Source organism: Gymnoscopelus microlampas, assembly GCF_963454915.1.
Source record: "Gymnoscopelus microlampas genome assembly, chromosome: 21".
Lineage (NCBI taxonomy): Eukaryota > Metazoa > Chordata > Actinopteri > Myctophiformes > Myctophidae > Gymnoscopelus > Gymnoscopelus microlampas.
In genome coordinates, this window is record NC_139958.1 from 8,860,434 (window position 1) to 8,883,630 (window position 23,197).

At 41.6% G+C, this 23,197-nt stretch overlaps 1 protein-coding gene across 1 annotated transcript in view; it reads right to left on the reverse strand.

Moving 5' to 3' along the window:
* Window positions 1–23,197, reverse strand: part of LOC311037790 (netrin receptor DCC-like) — a gene marked incomplete at its 5' end in the record, with an annotated part of 83,038 nt that overhangs the window by 2,701 nt on the left and 57,140 nt on the right. Inside the window, 15 exons of the mRNA XM_084047080.1 lie at window positions 726–917; window positions 2,481–2,603; window positions 2,701–2,775; window positions 3,436–3,567; window positions 6,124–6,440; window positions 7,498–7,660; window positions 8,886–8,948; window positions 10,148–10,180; window positions 10,633–10,827; window positions 11,940–12,047; window positions 14,474–14,612; window positions 18,116–18,174; window positions 18,940–19,071; window positions 21,484–21,579; window positions 22,978–23,172. Of these exons, the coding sequence (XP_083903206.1) occupies window positions 726–917; window positions 2,481–2,603; window positions 2,701–2,775; window positions 3,436–3,567; window positions 6,124–6,440; window positions 7,498–7,660; window positions 8,886–8,948; window positions 10,148–10,180; window positions 10,633–10,827; window positions 11,940–12,047; window positions 14,474–14,612; window positions 18,116–18,174; window positions 18,940–19,071; window positions 21,484–21,579; window positions 22,978–23,172 (2,022 nt within the window). The remainder of the gene's footprint in view (window positions 1–725; window positions 918–2,480; window positions 2,604–2,700; window positions 2,776–3,435; window positions 3,568–6,123; window positions 6,441–7,497; window positions 7,661–8,885; window positions 8,949–10,147; window positions 10,181–10,632; window positions 10,828–11,939; window positions 12,048–14,473; window positions 14,613–18,115; window positions 18,175–18,939; window positions 19,072–21,483; window positions 21,580–22,977; window positions 23,173–23,197) is intronic.

Below are 23,197 nucleotides of genomic sequence, written 5' to 3' on the forward strand. Positions count from 1 at the left end.
TCCCTCTTTGTTGTATACAAATATTAATAAATGAATACACTTAATACACATTTTACTTGGTCTGCTCTTTTTTCCCCCTCTACACCTATACCTCTTTGCAGAGGTCTTAGGTCTAGATCTTAGCAGATCTTGGCAGATCTACAAGCTCACAACGCCTCGCCCTGCGAAGCTTGTAGATCGGCTATTTTTGGCTAAAGTTCTCCTCAGAAAAGGGATGCTATAGGGTTCAAGTGGTTAATGTAAAAAAAATGTATATATATCACACAAAGATGTGGCGGCCCCCCTGTAATAACTCTGAGGACCCCCTAGGGCATTGGTTCTCAAAGTGGGGTCCGGGGACCCCCAGGGGTCCTTGAGGGAGTTCCAGGGGGTCCCCAGCTAAATGATAGATTAGGCGCCAAATGGACCCTTATGAGTCTGTAACTCTGAGAGTGTACAAATGGAACCAAATGGACCCTAACGGGTCCATTTGGTTCCATTTGTACACTCTCAGAGTTACATTGACATAGATTTTACAATATAAATTGCGGTCCAAGTGATTCTCTTATGGGGGTCCCTGGCATATCTTTTTAAATGGGGGTCCGCGGGCTAATAAGTGTCAATTTGGGGGTCCTTGACATGAAAAAGTTTGAGAACCACTGCCCTAGGGACCCTAGACCCCCTAGGCTGTTGAAGGCCCCTGGTCTAGAGGGTTTAATATTAGTAGTAGTAGTGGTTTTTCTCACCTGGCGTGTACGCTTTGTGCTCCAGGCTCATGGAGGGCGGAGGAGGAGGGAGCAAGGGGTTGACGGAGGCGTGGGCAGAGGAGGAGGAAGACGAGGAGGAGGAGGTGAAGCTCCTCAGCGGATGTGTGGGTCGAACGCACGCCGTCGGTATGCTCCTCACGCTGACCGACGACGCCATGGGCACCTCCTCACCTGGACGGGTGGACCAACGATGGAATAATAATAAAAAACAATCCAAGGTTTTCTTTTTAACACTCTAACCAAGCTGAAAAAAAGCCATAACTCTATCGATTCATGTATTCCTATACCGTAGCTCTAGGTAGTAACGACCTAATAATACATTCTTCTCACTATTAGAGACAAAATCGACCGCCTCTTACGCTTACCTTCACCAGTCTAGCCTTGAGCATACAATAGGAGCCATGGGGTATATTATATCTGGACTGTTTGTTCAGTTTGAACTGTCTGGATTTACTTTCTTTATCCTGTCTCTTATCCCAGTGGTTCTCAAAGCAGAAAGACTATTGTTCAATCTGTAATTATGTCTGTATTTGATTATGGGGATACACTGTACAGATGTGCCATTTCAAAACTTCAAATGTCCTGCCATCGCCAAGGCAGTACATTTTCAGGGGATTCCCAGGGCAATAAGAGGGACAAAGAAGGGCATTTCAAATGCTGAATTATTTTGATGATCACTGCTTTTATGATGCTAATTAATTTGAGCAACTGGTCAAGGACCTCTTCAAATCACCTTTCGCCTCATAATGAGTCTGACACCTTCTTCAACACACATTCTTTTGTTCTCATGTATATGGATGTCTGTTGAAGGGAAAAACGGGGGTGTGTAGTGACAACTTCTTTTCAGGAGCAAAACAGTGAATTTTTAAGGGCAGAACAGGGAGGAAAAAATGCATTTTCAGGGCACTTTCAGGGAAAGAACAGTAACGTGTGAAGTTTTGAAGTGGCACATCTGTATATGCATGCTTCACTCTCCACACTGAAACCTCTGGATGCAGTCTACCACAGTGCCTTGCGTTTTATTACTGGTGATGATTATCTCACCCATCACTGTATTTTATATGATTGGGTTGGCCATCTCTCGCAGTTCGCAACATTGTATTTTATTTATTTATAAGGCCTTGTGTGGTAAACTTCCTTTATACCTAACCTCGATTTTGGAACCAAAGGTTAATGGTCACTCAACACGTTCACAAACACACATTAGATATACCAGTCAGGGTGCTTCTTGAGGACACTCTAGTGACTGTACCTGTTTCATGTAACACTGTTTATCTTGCATCTGATTTTTAAATCTCTGTGTTGTTATCCATGTCCTCACTGTATTGTCTGATTCACCGCCTTTTGCGATTATTTTAATGTTGTTTTATGCTTCTGCTTTTCTTTTTGCTTTATTGTCAAAGTTGTGACATTGTACTGTGATTCAAATGTTTGTTATCAGAGCGTCCTTGAAAAAGAGAGCTTGCTCTCAATGGGTTTCCCTGAATAAATAAAGGAAAAAGAAAGAAAAGAAAGAAAGTGGGGTCCGGGGACCTCAAATCTTAATCCAGAGCGACTTATTGTAAGCAAGGTAAAACACAAGGTACATCAAATACATAGAGACGGTGTAGTGCCTCAGTCATCTATGGATCATAGGTAAACCAAGAACCCATCATCATCAGTCGTAGGAGCAGTAGGAGTGAAGATACTGTAATACTAGTAGTAGCATCACTATCTGACCGTCCATTAGCCTACCTCCTCCACCTCCTTGGACCACCGGCATGCCTCCGATCCCAGAGACGAGCTCTCCCGCCTGGGCAGACGAGCCGGGCAGCAGGGGCGTCTGGAGCAGGGTCTGTGGCGACTGTAAGGATGGGTCTGATGCAGGGATGGAGGGAGGGTTATAGCCAAGTGTTTAGAGATACATACAGTATATAGATTGATAGATAGATTGGTGGATCAGTAGATAGATAACCTGGATAGCCTCTCAGTGTGAATCCACAGCCTGGAAACTGATCCAGGGACGGTACGGGAATTGCACTCACGACGGCTGCAGGGAGAGAGAGAGGGAGAGAGAGAGAGAGAGAGAGAGAGAGAGAGAGAGAGAGAGAGACACGGATAGGAATTCAGACAGGAATTCAGAGGCCAAAATCCTTCACTCACTCACCATACTGCCTACATACTGTTAGGGCAGTGGTTCTCAAACTTTTTCATGTCAAGGACCCCCAAATGGACACTTATTATAGCCCGCGGACCCCCATTTGAAAAGATAAGCCAGGGACTCCCCATAAGAGAAGTTTTTTTACGGCTCTAGCAGTGATTCTCAACCATTTTAATTTCAAGGACCCCCAGTTTAACATGCATTAGGGCTACGGACCCCCATTTAATGGCATTTCTATCTCTGGGACCCCAATTCATTTTGTAAAATCAATGTTAATTTAACTCTGAGAGTGTACAAATGGAACCAAATGGACCCTAACGGGTCCATTTGGTTCCATTTGTACACTCTCAGAGTTACAGACCCATAAGGGTCCATTTGGTTCCATTTGTACACTCTCAGAGTTACAGACCCATAAGGGTCCATTTGGTTCCTAACCATCATTTAGCTGGGGACCCCCTGGAACCCCCCTCAGGTACCCCTGGGGGTCCCCGGAACCCCACTTTGAGAACCAACGCTGTAGGGATTTACAGTATATATGCATAGACTGACGTGTGCTGCTGGGTTGTGCGTCCAGAGGAATCATCATCTTGGTCCTGGTGTTGGTGGGGGCCCGGCGGGCCACCAGCGAACGCTCCAGAGTGGACACGCTGACGCTGACGCTGCTAGCCTCGTCCACTTCACCTGGAGGAGAGGACGGTATCACAATGAGGGAGTGAATGAGCAGATTAACCCTTTAAGACCCGAGGCCGATTCTAAAAATGTTTTCTATATCTAAAACAGTTTGTTGAAAAAAACGTATGTTGCTATATCAGTGGTGCTCAAATATTTTCATGTCAAGGACCCCTCAAATTGCTATGTACTTGGCCGCGGACCCCCATCTCAAAATATGTTGTTCCAGGAACCCCCAGAAGCAATGATTCGAAAAAATATATATTCAAAGATTTGCACACATGTCTCATTTTCAAGATTATTCAAAAATAGCAGATCTACAAGTTTGTGAGTTTTGTTACATTTTCCATCATTGAATTGCCTATATATTTTCTGTGTACGCATTGTATTTGTATTGTTAAGAACTTTGTAAACCTGTTTTTGAAAAGTGCTATATAAATCAAGTTTATTATGAGCTTGTATATCTGCTATTTTTGAACAGCCAAAGTATAAAATAATGGCTGAAGTGGTTACACAGATGCTTTGCCGGTTTGAATGGGTTAATGAGAAAACGAGCCAATGAATGAGAGAATGAACAGATTGAACAGATGAACAATTGAATAGGACTACATGAAGGAAGGAGAATGAATGAGTGAATGATGGAATAACCCATTAAAGGACAACTTTGTTTTTTTTACAGCCAAGGTTTATATTTTAGCCTGTAATTAAAGTAAATAAAAGATGAGTGTTATTTTATTTTCATTTACTGCTTTCTATAGTTTTAGCAATTTTCGCGATATTTTTTACAGTGGGCGGGGGCATTCTGTCCAGTGGCTAAATATGCCTTTTTTACACATTAAAAAAGGTCCTGTGGTCTTTGATGGCCAGATGTGAGTTATTGGGGGCTAGAAGAGCTACTGTAAATAATAATAAAGAAAACGCCGGGTTATTGTGTAAAAAAGACATATTTAGCGACCGGACAGAATGCCCCCGCCCACTGTAAAACAAATTGCAAAAATTGCTAAAACTATAGAAAGCAGTATGAAAATAAAATAACACTCATCTTTTATTTACTTTAATTACAAGCTAAAACATAAACCTTGATTGTAAAAAAACAAAGTTGTCCTTTAAGGCCTGAGTACGATTCTTAAAATGTTTTCTAAATCCTAACAGAATTTTTGAAAAAATAAAAAATAAAATAGCAGATCTACAAGCTCATAGCGCGGCACTCGGTGCCGCGTTATGAGCTTGTATATCTGCTATTTTTGAATAGCCAAAGACATCTTAAGTGACACAGATGCGTTCCAGATCTTAATGGGAGAAACGGTTAGTCCGCCAGGATGTGTTTTTTTTGTTTCGTTGTTGTTGTTTATAATGATTAATATATTTGACCGTGGTACATTTAGCATAATAGGATTATGGCTGTTGAACCCCATCATCCACTATTCTGGGAGGAACATTAGCCAAAAAATAGCCGATTAGATCTACAATACGATACTTGTAGATCGGCTATTGTCAGTGGACATACTCCATGCAAACAACAACAACAACAATGGCACCTCTTTGTCTCCAAGAAGAGAAGAGGAGCCAGATCAGAGAACAGACAGACGGACGGACATGGTCTTTTAACCAAAAACCACATGGCTCCTCCCCTCCGGCATTAAAGCTGCCATGTCCGGTCAACCAATCAAGATCAGTCTTGATTCTTGAACGAGCCAATGAAATGAAAGAATGAGCAGATAAAACCACTGATTAAATGATGGAATGAGATAATTAATTAATAAAAACAGATGCATGAATGAATTAGCCTGGTAAACCCTCCCTCCAGAAATCTCATTTCCATTTGATTTCTGGAGTGAGTCTGGCCTGAACGCCCATTGTGGGGGTTTCTAGTGCATTACCAAATAACCGAGCCTATCAGCGTCGTCGCTCATCGTTCTGTGATTGACAGCTTACGTTGGCCAATCAGGTGGCGAGTTCGAGTGAGCCCGAATGAAGCCGAGTGCAGCCTGAGTGACGCCGAAAAAAGACGAACGGCAGCCATTGTTGTTCTGCGAGTGCCTTCACTTCTTACTTTTGTTTTTAAAACGGTCTCAAACTTATTTTTTGAGGCACGGAATTTACTATTAAGATATCGTTTGGATAGAATTTAGTTGTTTAACTTCACATATGTGGTCAATTAATCATGACAGAGCCTATTTAAAAATATAAATTTAGAGAACCGGCAGGGGCGGGCAGTGATACGCATGTATCCCAATAAGGCAACCTATTTTGGGCATGGCCGTCTCAAAAGTCCCGTTGCGTCACATAGTCTGGAGGTGGTAAAAATGAACTGCTGATTGGCTGAAGGGGAAAAACGATCATTGGCTGAAGGGGTTGTCAGTCAACGGTATTACTCCCGCCCAACTCCAGCCCACAGCCAATATTGCAGAATGGGCGATCAGGCCAGACTCACTCCAGAAATCAAATGGAAATGAGATTTCTGGAGGGAGGGTTTACCAGGCTATGAATGAATGACAGAATGAACAAAAGAAAGAATGAACACGTACACACATATATACGACAAACAAAAAAAAGCTCCGTGCTTACCTCCCTTCCCGCACAGGGTGCCATCCGATTGGCCATGGGCCAACGACGCCCCACCCCCGACTCCGCCCCCGACCCCACCTCCACCACACACAGAAGTGGCCGGGGTAACGACCGCGGAAGGATGATCGCCGCGGCCCTGGGCCCCCCCACCCCCTGAGGAGGAGGAAGTGGACATGGAGGAGGAGTTGTGGGCGGGGCCCGCACAGTTAGTGGGCAGGCTCTTGAGCTCCACCTCCTCGTGGTGGATCCAGAGGTCGGGCGGAGGTCGCGTCTCCTTCTGGCGCTTGCTGGCACCGCCGGCGCTGCTGGCGCGCTTCCTGGGAGAGAGTGGAGAGTGGAGATGAGATGAGAGGAGAGGAGAGGGACTAAAAGACAGAATTAAATCTTGTTATTCAGCTAGCTAGGTTGACTAAATCTGTGTGTCCACCAAAAGAGCTTCTTCCCTGCTGAAAACGCCAGGTGCTCACCTAAAAAAAACGTTTCCAAATGCTCTCGGCATGAAGCAGACAAAAACGCCACAAGTGAGAAAAAAAAACAGACGTTCAGCCCCTCGTCACACTGCTGGAGTCTCCAAAAAAACGAGGGTCTCCCGTCCAGTAAACAATTAAAAACATACGCTTTAATTTCAAGGACCCCCAGTTTTACATGCATTTGGCTACGGACCCCCATTTAATGGCATTCTTATCTCTGGGACCCCAATTTATATTGTAAAATCGATGTTCACTTAACTCTGAGACAAATGGAACCAAATGGACCCTAACAGGTCCATTTGGTTCCAGATTTGTACACTCTCTGAGTTACAGACCCATAAGGGTCCATTTGGTTCCATTTGTACACTCTCTGAGTTACAGACCCATAAGGGTCCATTTGGTTCCTAACTATCATACTATCTATATATCTATATATTAGATTAGATTAGAACTTAGATTAGAACTATCTATATATTTAGCTGGGAACCCCCTGGAACTCCCTCACGGACCCCTGGGGGTCCCCGGATCCCACTTTGAGAACCAACGTTCTAGTGGATTCAATGTAGTCATCGTTTAGTCACTAATAAGCTACTACTTTTCATTGGTTCAATATTAATAAAAACCCAGGGACTTTAACGATTTTCACTTTAAACATTTTTCAAAAATAGCGAAAACGGACGTTCTACAAGCTCACGTGTAGCATCACATTGTGAGCTTGTAGATCGGCTATTTTTGCTACTTTTGTGCAACACTCTTGTACGATGAAGTAGGGTATTCATGTATAAAAAAGGTTAAACATAACAATTCTAATATGGAGAAAGAAGGTCTCTGCCCGACATCAACGAGATAATACAGTATAATACATTATGCTGCATAAATACATATAAATATGTTTTTCTCTCACTTCCTCTTTTGCGCAGATGACCGCCGCGTGCAGATGATCGCTACCACGGCGACCACCACCACGGTAACGGCTCCCACGGAAACCACGATGATGACCAACAGGTTGCCGTTCTTCTGGGGCGTGGCACTGCCGTGAGGCGGCCGCATCTGACCAATAGGAGACTCTGGAATGTATGCGAAACAAGGGAGCAGGGTTACAAGACTACAAGTCGGACAAAAAAGAACCCCAGGAAGTATAAATACAATAAAATAAAAATAATTATGATCAATATTGAGCCAAGTATCCTGCAGGAGGCGTGTCTGAAAACTGTCCTGGACAGTAGTCTCCAGACTTAACCCATTGAGACCTGAAGCCGATTCTACATGTCGCCTAAATCCCAACAGTATTCTGAAAAACGTATGTTTCTATATCAGTGGTGCTCAATCTTTTTCATGTCAAGGACCCCAAAAATGATATGTATTTGGCCGCGGACCCCCATCAAAATATTTTGTTCCAGGGACCCCCAGAAGCAACGATTTGAGTTAAAAAATGTTCGCTTTAAAAATATACATATTTCAAAGATTTGCACAAATTTTAATGATTTTTCAAAAATAGCAGATATACAAGCTTGTAGTGCGGCACCGAGCCCAAAGTGTAAAATAATGCTTTTTAGCTCAATCTAAAAATGACACAGTTCCAGGTCTTAATGGGTTAAAACGGATGAACATTATGGCTGCAACAATCAACAATTATTTTCTTGTAATTTTTAGATATCAACAAATCAACGTGAAAAATTCTAATACATTTGTAATAGTGTGTGAAAATAGCTGCTCTACAAGCTCACAATGTTGTGACTGCAATATAGACAAAAACATTACAAACAAACAGGAACCCACTCACAAACACCCACACACACTCACAGGCATGCACTCTCTCTCTCTCTCTTACACGCACGCACACACACACGCACAGTACACATGCATGCACGCACGCAAAAAGGGTATGAATATTGTGTGTGTGTGTGTGTGTGTGTGTGTGTGTGTGTGTGTGTGTGTGTGTGTGTGTGTGTGTGTGTGTGTGTGTGTGTGTGTGTGAGCAGGTGAGTGACAGGCGGTGAGAATTGATGATGCACTTTGTCATTCGATTGTAAACTCCCCTTGAAGAGAGAGAGAGAGAGAGAGAGAGAGAGAGAGAGAGAGAGAGAGAGAGAGAGAGAGAGAAGTCTTGCATAGCCAGGCATTCAGAGATCTCCGCCTACCAATATGTCTGGTGCCAGACAACTGAATCTGGCTTAAGAGGAAAGCAGCAAATAGGACAGAAGAAGAGAAGAGAAGAGAAGAGAAGAGAAGAGAAGAGAAGAGAAGAGAAGAGAAGAGAAGAGAAGAGAAGAGAAAGGGGGCGTGGCCTACCATTGATGCTCCTGTCAATCAAGTTGTTGTCTGCAGGCCAATAGGAGTGGTCCATTCCTCCACCTGAGAGAGAGATTAAGTTGTAGTACTATTATAAATAGTAGTAGTACTAGAAATAATAGTAGTAATAGTAGTATTTGTAGTAGCAATTGTAAAAGTAGTAGTAGTAATAATTGTGATTGAAATGATCTAATGGCCTATATTAAAGTCTAGCTGAAATGGGAATAAAGTGTTTTAACCCTTCAGAACATAAACATTGCCATATAGGCTCTATTCACAGCAGCCATATTGTGAAGAAATTCACAGGTGTACCAATGATACTAATGAAGGCTCTGTTCCATTCTGGTCAAACAGAGTCAGGGTTGCTGATATTGTGCATGTTGGCTCACTGGAAACACTCTGCTACACCAGTGGGTCTAAAGTTGGGGTCCAGGGACCCTCATGGGCTTCCAAATGGCCCCTTACGGGTGTGTAACTCTGAGAGTGTACAAATGGAACCAAATGGTAAGGGTCCATTTGGTTCCATTTGTACACTCTGAGAGTTATGGGGGTCGTGGAAACCACTGTGCTACACTAAATGGAACAGAGCCTTCATTAGTATCATTGGTAACACCTGTGAAGGAAGTGATAATATGGCTGCTGTGCATAGAGCCTATTGGGCACCTACATGGCAATTATGTGCAAATTAATAGTGCAAAAAAGAAAATCACTTCCTGTAAAACAAGCTGTACATCAGTAGGTACCAACCAATTTCAACCAATAATATCATGATGGCACCCACCCGTCAAATCAATATCCCACACAGAGCTAATAAAGATTCATTATGACACAGACACAGACACCAGAGGGCAGTGCTGCATGGTGTATGCAGTAAACAGACCATGTTACAAACAGCACAATTCAATGACTAAAGCTGGGTGGAAACAATTCAGTTAATTAAAAAACAACAACAGCATCACAGAAGCAATGCAAAAAGACTTTAGGGCGATCCTTCAGATACTGGGATGGTATCTATCAGGGTTGTTTTTGAAAGCAGTAAGCGTAGGTTTGTTAGCTCTGTTTTCTCTAGTTGCTAGGGTTTTCAACTCTGCAATGTTGTCACGCCTCTGTACGCCATAATATTGTGTATTTTCAGATTGTCATTGACACAATCTCTGGCCACTAAATACTGTATATGCTGCAGGTGCCGCTGAATTGCAGTACTATTAGTAGTAGAGTAGTAGGAGTAACATTCATTACTAATAGGGCCTACTATATCTTACCTTGGTCATTTGCCATTTTGTCTGGATGTTCGACTGAAAAAAATAACCATTAATTAATTAATTCAGTCATTCATTATATATATAAAGGAATATTCATTTACTTTGTAATATATTTAAAAATCCAAATATTTGTGATATTAAAAAGCATACAAATGTTACTCGATATACAGTACAGCAGTGGTTCTCAAACGTTTTCATGTCGAGGAATCCCAAATTTACACTTATTAGCCCGCGGACCCCCATTTGAAAAGATATGCATGCATAAGAGAAGTTTTTTTACGGCTCCAGCAGTGATTCTCAACCATTTTAATTTCAAGGACCCCCCAGTTTGACATGCATTAGGACTACGGACCCCCATTGAATGGAATTTCTATCTCTGGGACCCCAATTTATATTGTAAAATGAATGTTAATGTAACTCTGAGAGTGTACAAATGGGTCCAAATGGACCCAAAATCCTTTCCCCCCATTCCCACATGTCCTCACCTCTAGCCGTCCGGAAGCTGACGGGGTCCGACAGGGGGCCGACGCCCTTCGAGTTCTTCGCTTGGATGCGGAAGTAATAGGTGGAGTCCAGCGTGAGATCCAGGATGAGCTGGGTGAGGCGGTCCCCACCCACCACCTCCATCAGCCAGTCGTCGATGGGCGCATGCTTGTCCAGCGTGTAGTACAGGATGAAGCCTGTGGGTGGTTGAATAATTGCGATAAATTCAGTGGTGGAAAAACATATTCACGTTTTTTTTTTAACCCATTAAGACCGGGAACGCATCTGTGTCATTTTAAGATTTATATTAAAAATATCAGATGGCACCGAGTGCTGTGCAAACTGCTAATTTTTTTTTTATCATGAAAATGTGTGCAAATCAAAGCGAACATTTGTTACTAAAATCTTTGCTTCTGGGGATTCTACAAAATTTGTAGAAATTTGTAACATTTAATGTCTTCGAAATTCTAACATTTTCTTTTGATAATATGTTAATAATATCAGTGTTTTTTCATGTCAAGGACCCCCAAAATGATATGTATTTGACCGCGAACCCCCCATCTCAAAATATGTTGTTACAGGGACCCCAGAAGCAAAGATCTGAGTTAAAAATGTATAAAGATTTTCTTTTCTTTTTTTCAAAAATAGCAGATCTACAAGCTCATAGCGCGGCACTCGGTGCTGCGCAAAAAAAAGAAAAAGAAAAAGTATAGAAAAAAATAAATATTCGAGTAAAGTAAAAGTACCTCAAAATTGTACTTAAGTACAGTACTTGAGTAACTAATTAGTTACTTTCCACCACTGGATAAATTATAGCCTGGTTCCAGACCAGAGGCTCGCCCACATTTCACACGTTCCTGTGATTCAGAGACCTGGTGGTTTTCCAAGACCAATCCAGGCAATTAATGCCTTTGTTGGCGGGACTCTGCTATCGAGTGTTACTACACATGGTGTCGCGTAAATTAAATTGCACTACACATGCTTTTAATCTACACATAAATCAAACCACACATACTTTACTCTCAGAACGAGACTAGACTAGCACACTCACCCAGTGGTGGAAAAAGTATTCAATGTTTTACTTAATCTATAAAGTAACTACTAACTTAAGTTTAAAAAAAAATTGTAGTGGAGTAAAAGTACAATATTTGCCTCTGAGATGTAATGGAGTAGAAGTAAAAGTGCTGAAAATTGTAAATACTCAAGTAGAGTAAAAGCACCTGAAAATTGTACTTAAGTAAATGTACTTAGTTGCTTTACACCACTGACATACTTTACTCTCAGAACGAGACTAGACTAGCACATTCACCTGTGATCCGTCCGTTTGATTCCATCGGCGGTTGCCAGCTGATGAGGACGGCTCGTGGCCTTCCCTCCCGGGTGATCACCGTCAGGTCTTTGGGGGCGGAGCTTGGGGCTGCAGGTCCCAGCAAGGTGAAGGAGAAGAACAGGAAAAAACGTCAATTGGGGGGAAGTGGAGATAAGGAGGTATAGGGCAGGGTGGGAGCAAGGTTGACGAAACGATGATGATGTTGTTGTTGTTGTTGAGTTTAATGCAGCAGTTCTCAAACTCACAGAAATGTGAGAATTGGAATTTAGCCAAGAGTACTAACTATGCTAGATCCCCCTGTGCATGTTAGCTAGCATGAAACTAAATGTTGTCAGCACTAATCATGCAATAATGATAATAAAAATAATAATATTTTATTCGTAATAATAATCCTTCGAAAAAAACTCTCAAATACACAAACACTAGACAGACTAAAAATCTCCCCCACCCCTTTTAAATTTTCCCTAAATACAGAGGTACTAAACTTTGGGACAAGTACTCTATTGGTATACAACTATCTTCATTAATTTAGATAAGAACAAATTGAAGGATGTTCTGATTGACTAGGTAACATAATCATCATTATCACACATTCCCTGATAACACAAACTCATTGATTCCTTTTTGTTTGGGTTATTTTCTGTCTATTCCCTGTTTGCTTGTTTGCGATATGGATTTATTTTGACACCCTGTATAATCATTAGTAGCCTAATCTTGTCATTGGTAATCAGTAGGGCTGGGACTTTAACTGATTAATTAATTACAGAAACAATTACCGGTACGCGTTAAAGAAAATTACACATTTTACACATCGCGCTTAGTTTTTGCACCACTGGACGAGTTTCAGTCATACCGATCATACCGGTGCACCTACCAACAGACAACAAACCCCAATGCACACAGTGGGAGAAGAAGCCGATCAGACTGCTTCGCTTGGCCCAGTGGATGGGAAATTTAGATTTAAAAAAACTCTCTGGTGGAAGTGTGATAAAAACACGGTTGTGTGCAGATTGTGCAGCAAAGAATTTGCATATCACCTCAATGCTAAACATGTTGCCGCTAGTGTGGAAAGCCAGAGCAAACGTTAACGTAGCCGCGGATAATGATAACGTTCAGTGGTTAACGTTAGTCCAACTCCTAGCAGAAGTACAAGGATCCATACCCAACCCACACTCCACCACTTTATGTTGAACTTCTGTTGGTCTGTTTATTATTTTGGCCAAGGATATTGAGGGAGAGTTGGACTGATTTTTATTTTTTAAATCAATATGGACAAACTAAATTGTTGGTAAATCAACAAAGCAACCTAGTGTTATGGCCTTTGAAGCAACACAAAGTTTTGTTTTTGTTAATCTGGTTTGTTCATACAGGATATTTGACAATAAGGTCAATCAAGACTTCTTTATTTTTATTTCTCCTAGTGGTCAGGGTTTCCACTGTTCTGGAATGTACTTGAAAGTATTGTGTACTTGGAAGTATTGTGTTTTACTTGTGAGTTTACAGAAGGTCCTTGAATTTACATAGGCTACCTGAATCTCTGAATATATTCCTAAAATTGCTGCCTTTTATGGTAAAACTTGCACTGATCTGTTGGTCTGTTTAGTACCACCTTGATACAAAAAAACCCGATATTTTGTTGCTTTAACTTATTTATTCACTCATTGATTCACTCGTATACCAAAATAAATTCTTCTCAGGTCACATATTTATATGCGATTATATGCGATTGATTTCAAATAATTAATTACAAAGCAATTAATTAGATTCTCAGTCCTAAAAAACAAGACAGTATTGGGTTTGGTGATGTTCTATATTGTCTGAATCAACTTTGTGTTTGTTTATGTGCTAAAAGAGTGACTTTGAGAGCTGTTTTACCGTACAATGTAAGTCAATGAGGAGCATATTTTGAATCATCAATTTCTAATCAATGGAGCAATTATTTTCTATTTCTTGTCCACCTTTGGAGTTACATCATGGCAAGGTAACTAAACCATTGGTTCTCAAAGTGGGGTCCGGGGACCCCCAGGGGTCCTTGAGGGAGTTCCAGGGGGTCCCCAGATAAATGGTGGATAGTTAGGAACCAAATGGACCCTTATAGGTCTGTAACTCTGAGTGTGTACAAATGGAACCAAATGGACCCTAACGGGTCCATTTGGTTCCATTTGTACACACTCAGAGTTAAATTAAGATTGATTTTACAAAATAAATTGTGGTCCCAGAGATAGAAATGCCATTAAATGGGGCTCTGTAGCCTAAATGCATGTCAAACTGGGGGTCCTTGAAATTTAAATGGTTGAGAATCACTGCTAGAGCCGTAAAAATCTTCTCTTATGGGGGTCCCTGGCATATCTTTTCAAATGGGGGTCCGCGGGCTAATAAGTGTCAATTAGGGGGTCCTTGACGTGAAAAAGTTTGAGAACCACTGAACTAAACAACCCAAACCTCTACCAAAGTGGTCATGCCCTTTAAGTTAGATAAAGAAACGTTAGTTCAAGAAAGGCTTGATAGCGTACCTGCTTCGTACGTGGTGGCGTGCGCCGTCATGCTCCAAGTGCTGGAGCGTCGACCCTTGGTCGCCATGACAGCAAACTCATACGCCGTGTCGGGCCTCAACCCGGTAACCGTGTGGCTAAGGGCGGTGGTATCGGCGCTCTGCGCGCGCACAGACACACACACACACACGCACACGCACGCGCACGCGCACGCGCACGCACACACACACACACACACACACACACACACACACACACACACACACACACACACACACACACAGAGAAGATAAATTACTCTCTCAGACACAGCCAGGTGAAATGGCAGCTCTCCAAGATTGGTGTGAACAAGGTCAGAAGGTCAGGAAACACCAACCAGCAGCAGTGTTCCAGCAGGAACACTTACCTTGCTACTCTCTCTATCTCTCTCTCTCTCTTTGTTCTGCGTCAGCAGGATGATTGTTATAGGGTGTATACGTCTGTATACTCTAGTGCATTGGTTCTCAAAGTGGGGTCCGGGGACCCCCAGGGGTCCTTGAGGGAGTTCCAGGGGGTCCCCAGCTAAATGATAGATTAGGCACAAAATGGACCCTAACGGGTCCATTTGGTTCCATTTGTACACTCTCAGAGTTACATTGACATAGATTTTACAATATAAATTGCGGTCCAAGTGATAGAAATGCCATTAAATGGGGGTCCGTCTCCTAATGCATGTCAAACTGGGGGTCCTTGAAATTAAAATGGTTGAGAATCACTGCTAGAGCCGTAAAAATCTTCTCTTATGGGGGTCCCTGGCATATCTTTTCAAATGGGGGTCCGCGGGCTAATAAATGTCAATTTGGGGGTCCATGAAAAAGTTTGAGAACCACTGCTCTAGTGTTGATTTGTATTTGTATTTATTTTTATTTTAGTTGACTAAATATCATAAAATTATAGTTGACTAAAATCTACAGTTGATTTAGTTGACTAAAAGTTATTTTGGCGGGCCTTGATGGTGTCATAATGACTGATTTCACACTTGGTTGCATGCTGAAAATAGCTGATCTACAAGCTCACAACAAGCTTGATGGTGGGCCCTTTGTGCCAGTTAGCCATCAGGCTCCATGACCACGCTTGACCACTACATGACCACTACATGAGAACTTAGGACCTACGCTGTCGGTTCTCTACTTCTGGATTACTCACGCCTGCTGTGACTCTGGCACCGTCTGTTCTTTTGAATTACTGTCTCCGGCTTTGACTCTCTGCTCACACTCACTTTTGAAGGCCTGTACTACATATCAGGGTTGATTTTGTCAACGAAAACTAAATAAAAACTATGCTATGATGACTAAAACTATGACTATATACTGTATACTGACAATTTCGTCAACAAATAAAAACTAGATTAAAATGTTTGGGCGGGACTAGTGGAGAAGAGATCCAGTAGAACTAAGACAAGTCATCATGGGTGCGCACGGGTGTCACAGACCGAAAAGAGTTGATCTACAAGCTCACCACGCGTTGCGCTGCGACGCGTTGTGAGCACTAAACAGAATTTTATTCAAAAGACTATGACTAAAACTAAAACCAAATTTGCTGTCAAAATAAATGACATTGCAGATTTCATTCTCATATTCACTGGTGAGTACATTTACACAGTACGTACATTTATTGATAGACTGTACTGCAAATTATTTTAACGTAAACTCTATTTTATTATTTTATTGGTTCTCTTACTCTTACCACCAGTATCTCTACTACTGTGTTTCATCGTTACTATACTGTTGCTGCTGGGGCACCTACGTTTACCCCTGGGGATCAATAAGGGTTTAACGTCAAGGCCATTCATATTTGTATTGTTGTTTTTTTCATTAGTATTTGTATTTTTGTACGCTGTCGTTGCGAGGATGTCTCTTGTCTCCGGTGTGCAATTGACAGCTGCCGACGCTCAGCGCAGACTGGCTGATCTACAGTGCCCACCATGAGTGGCTGACAGATGTCGTTTTCCATCACGGATTGAATGACTCCCGTGATGCCGTCGTTACGTGCGGTTTGTCTTTGAGATGCTCAGCAACAACTTTGAGAATCGATTTGTTTGACAAATGAGTCTCAATTTTCATTCTCACCCTCCAACTTCTGCCATTGACTTGTTAAGACGTGTGTGTGTGTGCGTGTGTGTGTGTGTGTGTGTGTGTGTGTGTGTGTGTGTGTGTGTGTGTGTGTGTGTGTGTGTGTGTGTGTGTGTGTGTGTGTGTGTGTGTGTGTGTGTGTGTGCGTGTGCGTGTGTGTGTGTGTGAATGCTTTTACTTCTACTCCACTAAATCTCAGAGGCAAATATTGGACTTTTACTCCACTACAATTATTTGAAACTTTAGTTACTAGTTACTTTGCAGATATAAATTATATTATAAAACATACATTAACCACTTTAGCCCCGTTTTATATACAGGCTATTTGAAAATAGCCGATCTACAAGCTCGTTGTGAGCTTGTAGATCTGCTATTTTCAAACATTTTAGTACTTTTACTTTTGGTACTTTAAGTATGTTGATGCCAATACTTTTGTACTTTTACTCCAGTAACATTTTGAACACAGACCTTTTACTTGTTACAGAGTATTTCTACACTGCAGTATTGATACTTTTACTGAAGTAGAAAATGTGAGTACATTTTCCACCACTGGTTAGGTAATACGTTTGCCTGGAGCAACGACTGCATGATGTTGGTTGTAGCCTAGCCGCCTTCTACCCCCCCTCCAATAAGCTTTCTGTGTACAGCACCATTCCCTTTGTAAACATACAGTAGCGCGGAGCAGGAGGGGTGAATTGCCAATTTGGTGGAATGGTTGTTTACTCCTGTTTTTATTTAGTTTGTGAAATTAGGGTCAGTGACTCTTTTTGTTGTTTTTTTTGTATCCTGGCAGGCGTTCAGGCTGAGAGGGGGTTTATCACGGAGCGTTCTGTTTGTTATTTTGGCCTGAGTCCACCCTGACATTAAGCTCATTCCAGTAAATAAGTTGACCGTGTGTAATCAATTTGCACAACCTTCTTCCATTCAATACTTTCTCAATCTTTTATTTAGCGTTGCGCTCTATTCACTCCTAGACTATAGGGAGTACAACGCTCGTATCGATATTGCAGATGGTGTATTGTGAATATGTATCTGATGTACCCCCCCCCCCCCTCCCTCACACACACACACACACACACACACACACACACACACACACACACACACACACACACACACACACACACACACACACACACACACACACACACACACACACACACACACACTTACTTTGAGTGGCAGGTACACCCACGCATTCACTCAGAGACTTGTTCACATCATGAACTCTTGAAACTCTTGAACTTTGAAACTCACATTTCATGGACCCAACAGAACCACATTATCACACATCACATTATCCTTTTGATTATGGTGGGTCAGACGTATGTTACATGTGACATAATGTTTTTATTTCATGATCAATAAATATATCAATCAATCAATCAAAGGGCCTAACAGTTTATCTTATGTTACAGATCTCTTCTTTTTTTATCTATCTATTATCTATCAAACAAATCCAATCTGTGTGTGTACACGCACTCAGTGTTTCTCTCTCTCACACACACACACACACGGACACGCACACGGACACGGATACACGGACACGCACCTTATATTTCCCGTTATTTTGGCCGCTCGGACGCCACTTGAGCGAGTAGAACCTCGTCTCTGCTCCGACACCCGGACCTCCACCTGTGCCTGCACCTTATAATAGAACATTCAATATATTTTAATATGACAGAATATTACACAATAACACAATATTATTACATGTTATAATAGATATACATTTCATATATATAAATATATATAAATATTATACAATGCAATATGATATCTAATTCATGATACAATACAATATATTGTTATGATGTGCTGTAATATGATGAAGACAATAGAAAAGAAGATTATGTAGTTATACTATTATATCACATAACACAATATAAATATGTATTTATAATGATAAAATAGTGCTACAATATGATACAATATAAGATTCATATTAACACTATATTATTTATGATATGCTAGTCCATTGGTTCTCAAAGTGGGGCCCGGGGACCCCCAGGGGTCCTTGGGGGGGGGGGGTTCCAGGGGGTCCCCGGCAAAATTAGAAATTTGGCTGTTCAAAAATAGCAGATCTGCAAGCTCACATATCTGCTTGTATATCTGCTATCTTTTTATATTTAAAAAATAAATCTTGAAAGTATTGGAAAATTCTGCATACATTTGAATTTTGTTTACACAAATCTTCTCTTCTGGGGGTCCCTGGCGAAAAAACATTTTCAGATGGGGGTCCACGGCCAAATATGTATCGTTTTGGGGGTCCTTGACTTGAAAACGTTTGAGAACCACTGTGCTAGTCCAATAACAAAATGCAACACAAACAATACAATAAGCTATAGCATCATCATAATGCAGATGGCTCTATACCTCCTCCCCAGGCGCCGCTCCTCCGCTTCTCCTCGCCGCCGCGGGCGTTGTCGGCCCAAGAGACGCGCACGGCGTCGGGCGCCAGCGCCACGGCCTGCACGCCCACCGGGGGGATCATGGGAGTGGAGGAGGAGGAGGAGGAGGACGAGGAGGAGGAAGAGGAAGAGATGGAGGAGGAAGAGAAGTCGGGGAAGGAGTGGTAGAAGTCGTCGTCGTCGGAGTCAGACGAGGGGTCCAGAGGGTCTATAAGTGGGGGTCAGAGGGGTCAGAGGTCACGTGGGGGGGGGGGGGGGGGTCGGCGTGAGGTGGTCAGAAAAAAGGATGTTTATTTGTTTATTTAAACGGATCTCCATTAGTAGGCCTGTCACGATTACTACATAATCCTCTTATCACAATTATTTTTGCATAATCGTGTCCATGTTGAAACATGTTCACACATTTTCAAATATTAAAAAATAGCAGAAATCTACAAGCTTACAACGCTTCACTTTGTGACGCGTTGTAAGCTTGTAGATCTGCTATTTTTACATGCATAGAATTATTAAATATGTCAATCATTTATTTGTATATTTCAGTTATTTGTCATATCTGCCCTGTGCAATCTTTTTATTACGGAGCCTAAAAGGCTTCATATGTTCCAGTGTTCAATGCCAAACACACAATTACATCGTTAATCGCAATTATTTGAGTGACAACTAATCGTCAACTTAAATTTGTAATCGTGACAGCCCTACCCATGAGCTGACGCCTTGACGTCAGCTAGTCTTCCTGGGGTCCAAGACATTAAAATAAATTAACAAAAATATATAACATATCACATTGTCTTACAAAGAAATACTAAAAACTGCAAAAAAATAAATAAATACATTTTACAAAAGTGGATTATCACATAATCACATAATATAAAAAGAGATACCAACAGGGATACAACAGATTTAAAAAGTAGCACTATCAACCTGGTATGTAAGAAAATATGTTATTGTATGTTTTGAGTGTACAGTATATGAAGTCGACGTTTCCTTTTAAAACAGGCTTTTTCTCTGGTGTTACGAATCTCATTTGGAAGACTATTCCAGAGTACAATTGACCTATAAAATGCAGCTCTCTTCATGGAATTGGACTTTGGTAGAGGTAAAGTTATCTGTCCATTATAGTATGTGTGAATATCTGGGCAGAAAGTTATATTATTATTACAAAAAAATGGAGTCTGGGTGTTAATGACTCCATGAAAATATGTAAGTAAACCAGCAGAAAGTCTTTCTTTGACACTTGGCCAAGCAAGACGTTCATGATGTGAGGTTATATTGTGAGTATTGTGTTTTGGGGCGAGGGGTCATGGAGGAAGGCAGGGAGGTTAATGGAGGGACAGAGATCATGCACAGAGAGAGAGAGAGAGAGGAAAGGTTTGGAAAGAAAACAGAAATTGGGAGATTGAACGTGTGAAAATAGAGGAAGAAAAGAGAGGAGCGGAGAGGAGCGAAGCGGAGAGGAGAGGAGAAGTTGAAACACAAGTACTGTATCGTTAGCCTAATTGCCTACGTAACTTTTTGGTCAAATTGACATTTTAGTCTAGCTCTACTCTTCTAAAACTGCTGCATCATTGTGCCTTATTGCCTATGTCCTGTGCCAATCCAAAATGGTTCAGGCAGAAAGTGCTTTTAAGTCAACTTTTTGAATTAGGCGGAAATAGTTTTTTCTTTTTGTAACAAGCATTCTGATAGGCTGAGAGCATAGGCAATAATGCAGGATGAATCAGCAGTGTTAGGAGAGTTAGGCAGATATAGATAAAGGCAGATAAACATCATTTAAGCTAAATTAGTTTTTTTACTCATGATTGCCTAAGTTATCTAGGTCAGTGGTTTTCAACCCTTTTCATATCAAGGTCCATTATTTATTCGGCATTTGAGCCACGGACCACCATTTGATGAGATTTAGCAACTATGATTTTGTCCACAATTCCATGCTGTATTGATGTTGTACCAGAGAGATAACAGGCAAACGTTGATCAAAATAGCAATTATTCTATATTCTCTAATCGTGAAGACTTCTTGTAAATTAAGTAATGCTGATGTTTAACAATAATTTAACACTTGAGAGCGTAAAATGAAACATCATTTCATTTTACACTCTCAAGAGTTAAAGATCTATAAGAGTCAATTTGGTTACCAACTCTCCATCATTTAGCTGGGGACCACCTGGAACCCCCTCAAGGACCACTGGTGGTCCCCGGACCACTGGTTGAGAACCACTGATCTGGGTGACTTAGGCAGATAGTGATTTTTTTTGTTTTGTCTCTCCTGAAAACCTTTTGTCTCTCCTGAAAGAAATATGACTATTATAGGCTAACGGTATGTAAAAACAAAATTCTACCAGTACTGTCGGTATCCACACTACTAGTAGAAGTGTTACTATGCCTTCTAGTACGAGTACGTGTATTGTACTTGTGTAAGTAGTCATCATACACAGAGGAGGACTGGTACTAGTGGTGTAGCGGTATTAAACATGAATAATGCAGTGACAACAACCCCTGGGCGGGTGCACTACCTGATAGTGAGCGAGTCACGGCGCTCTCGTACAGCGGAACGCCCTCGCCAGCACTGTTGAACGCCTTCAGGGAGATGACGTAATGAGAACTGGGCTCTGAGACAAGGAGAGAGAAGAGAGAGAGAGAGAGAGAGAGAGAGAGAGAGAGAGAGAGAGAGAGAGAGAGAGAGAGAGAGAGAGAGAGAGAGAGAGAGAGAGAGAGTGAGAGAGAGAGAGAGAGAGCAGTGGTGGAAGAAGTACTCAGATATATTATTTAAGAAAAATAATACCACATTGTAGAAATACTCTGTTACAAGTAAAAGGCCTGTGTTCAAAATGTTACTTGAGTAAAAGCACAAAAGTATTGGCATCAAAATATACTTAGTACCAAAAGTAAAAGTACTAAAATGTTTGAAAATAACATATCTACAAGCTCACGTGTCGCATCGTGAGCTTGTAGATCGGCTATTTTCAAACAGCCTATGTATAAAATAGGGCTAAAGTGGTTAATGTATGTTTTATGATATAACAATTTATATCTGCTCAAGTAACTCAAATAGTAACTAAAGTTTTCAAATAATTGTAGTGGAGTAAAAGTACAATATTTGCTCCAGTAGTCCAGTGAGTACTTAGTTACTTTCCACCACTGGAGAACAGTACAACCAAATAGGTCTCTCTTCAGTCAGTGGTTGTCGGAAAGACATACATTTTCTGCCATTTAAAATTCAACATCGCCACTGTCAAGTCCACAACCCAGGACTGAAACATGTCTTTCTTGGGATGTCGTGTGCGTCGACATTTAAATCCATAGACACCACATTGGCCACAGGGGACGTATTGTCAACGTCATCGGCCATATTAGCTGGGTCAGCTTGCCATAACGCCACTGCAAGAAATATGCCTGAGCTGCAGATAAGTACAGTACCTGGCTGGGCCTAAAACTTTTTTTCTGTTTTGTAAGCATTACTGTTACTACAGTTATGTATCTACGTGAGATGACGTGTTTTTTTAAGAAAACTCAATTTATTTTAATTTAACCAAGCATCCTATATCATAAAATAACAAGCCCAAAAAAACGCAAGCCGCAACTACCAATATTTTACAAGCCCAAAGTTGGCTGGAGCTAAAACCTTTTTTGGAACAATCTTCCACTGCAAGTCCAGCTCCACCATTGAAAGGTTTAAATGAACCCTAAAAACCCACCTATTCTCCATTGCCTTCAGCTCAGTCTGAGGGCAATTAACCTATGGCCATTGAATGTATTTAATGTATTTTTTGTATTGCTTTTGTATTGTTCTGCTATTTGTGCTGTATTTGTTTGAGAAATTGCTTTTATGTTTCTTTAACTATGTTTTATTGAGGTTGTTATGATGCTATTGTGAATGGAGAGCACTTTGGGTCAACTTCTGTTGTTTTTAAATGTGCTGTACAAATAAAGGTGACTTGACTTGACTAATACGGGTGATCCCCACCTATAGATTCTGGGAGCTTAAGTATGCCAACACTCATCCTCACCTAGGTTCTGGATGGCGTAGTAGCGCTGTTTGCTGTCCACGCGCACCGTCTGCGCGTACGGGCTGCCCACGCCGTACCCGATGATGTAACCGCGCACCAGGATGTTGGCGCTGAGGGGCGGAGTCCACGACATGATGATGCTGTCGGGGAGGGGCCGGACGTGAAGCGAGCTCGGCTGATTGGGCACCTGGCTTTCTGTGGATGACAAGAGGGAAGGGGA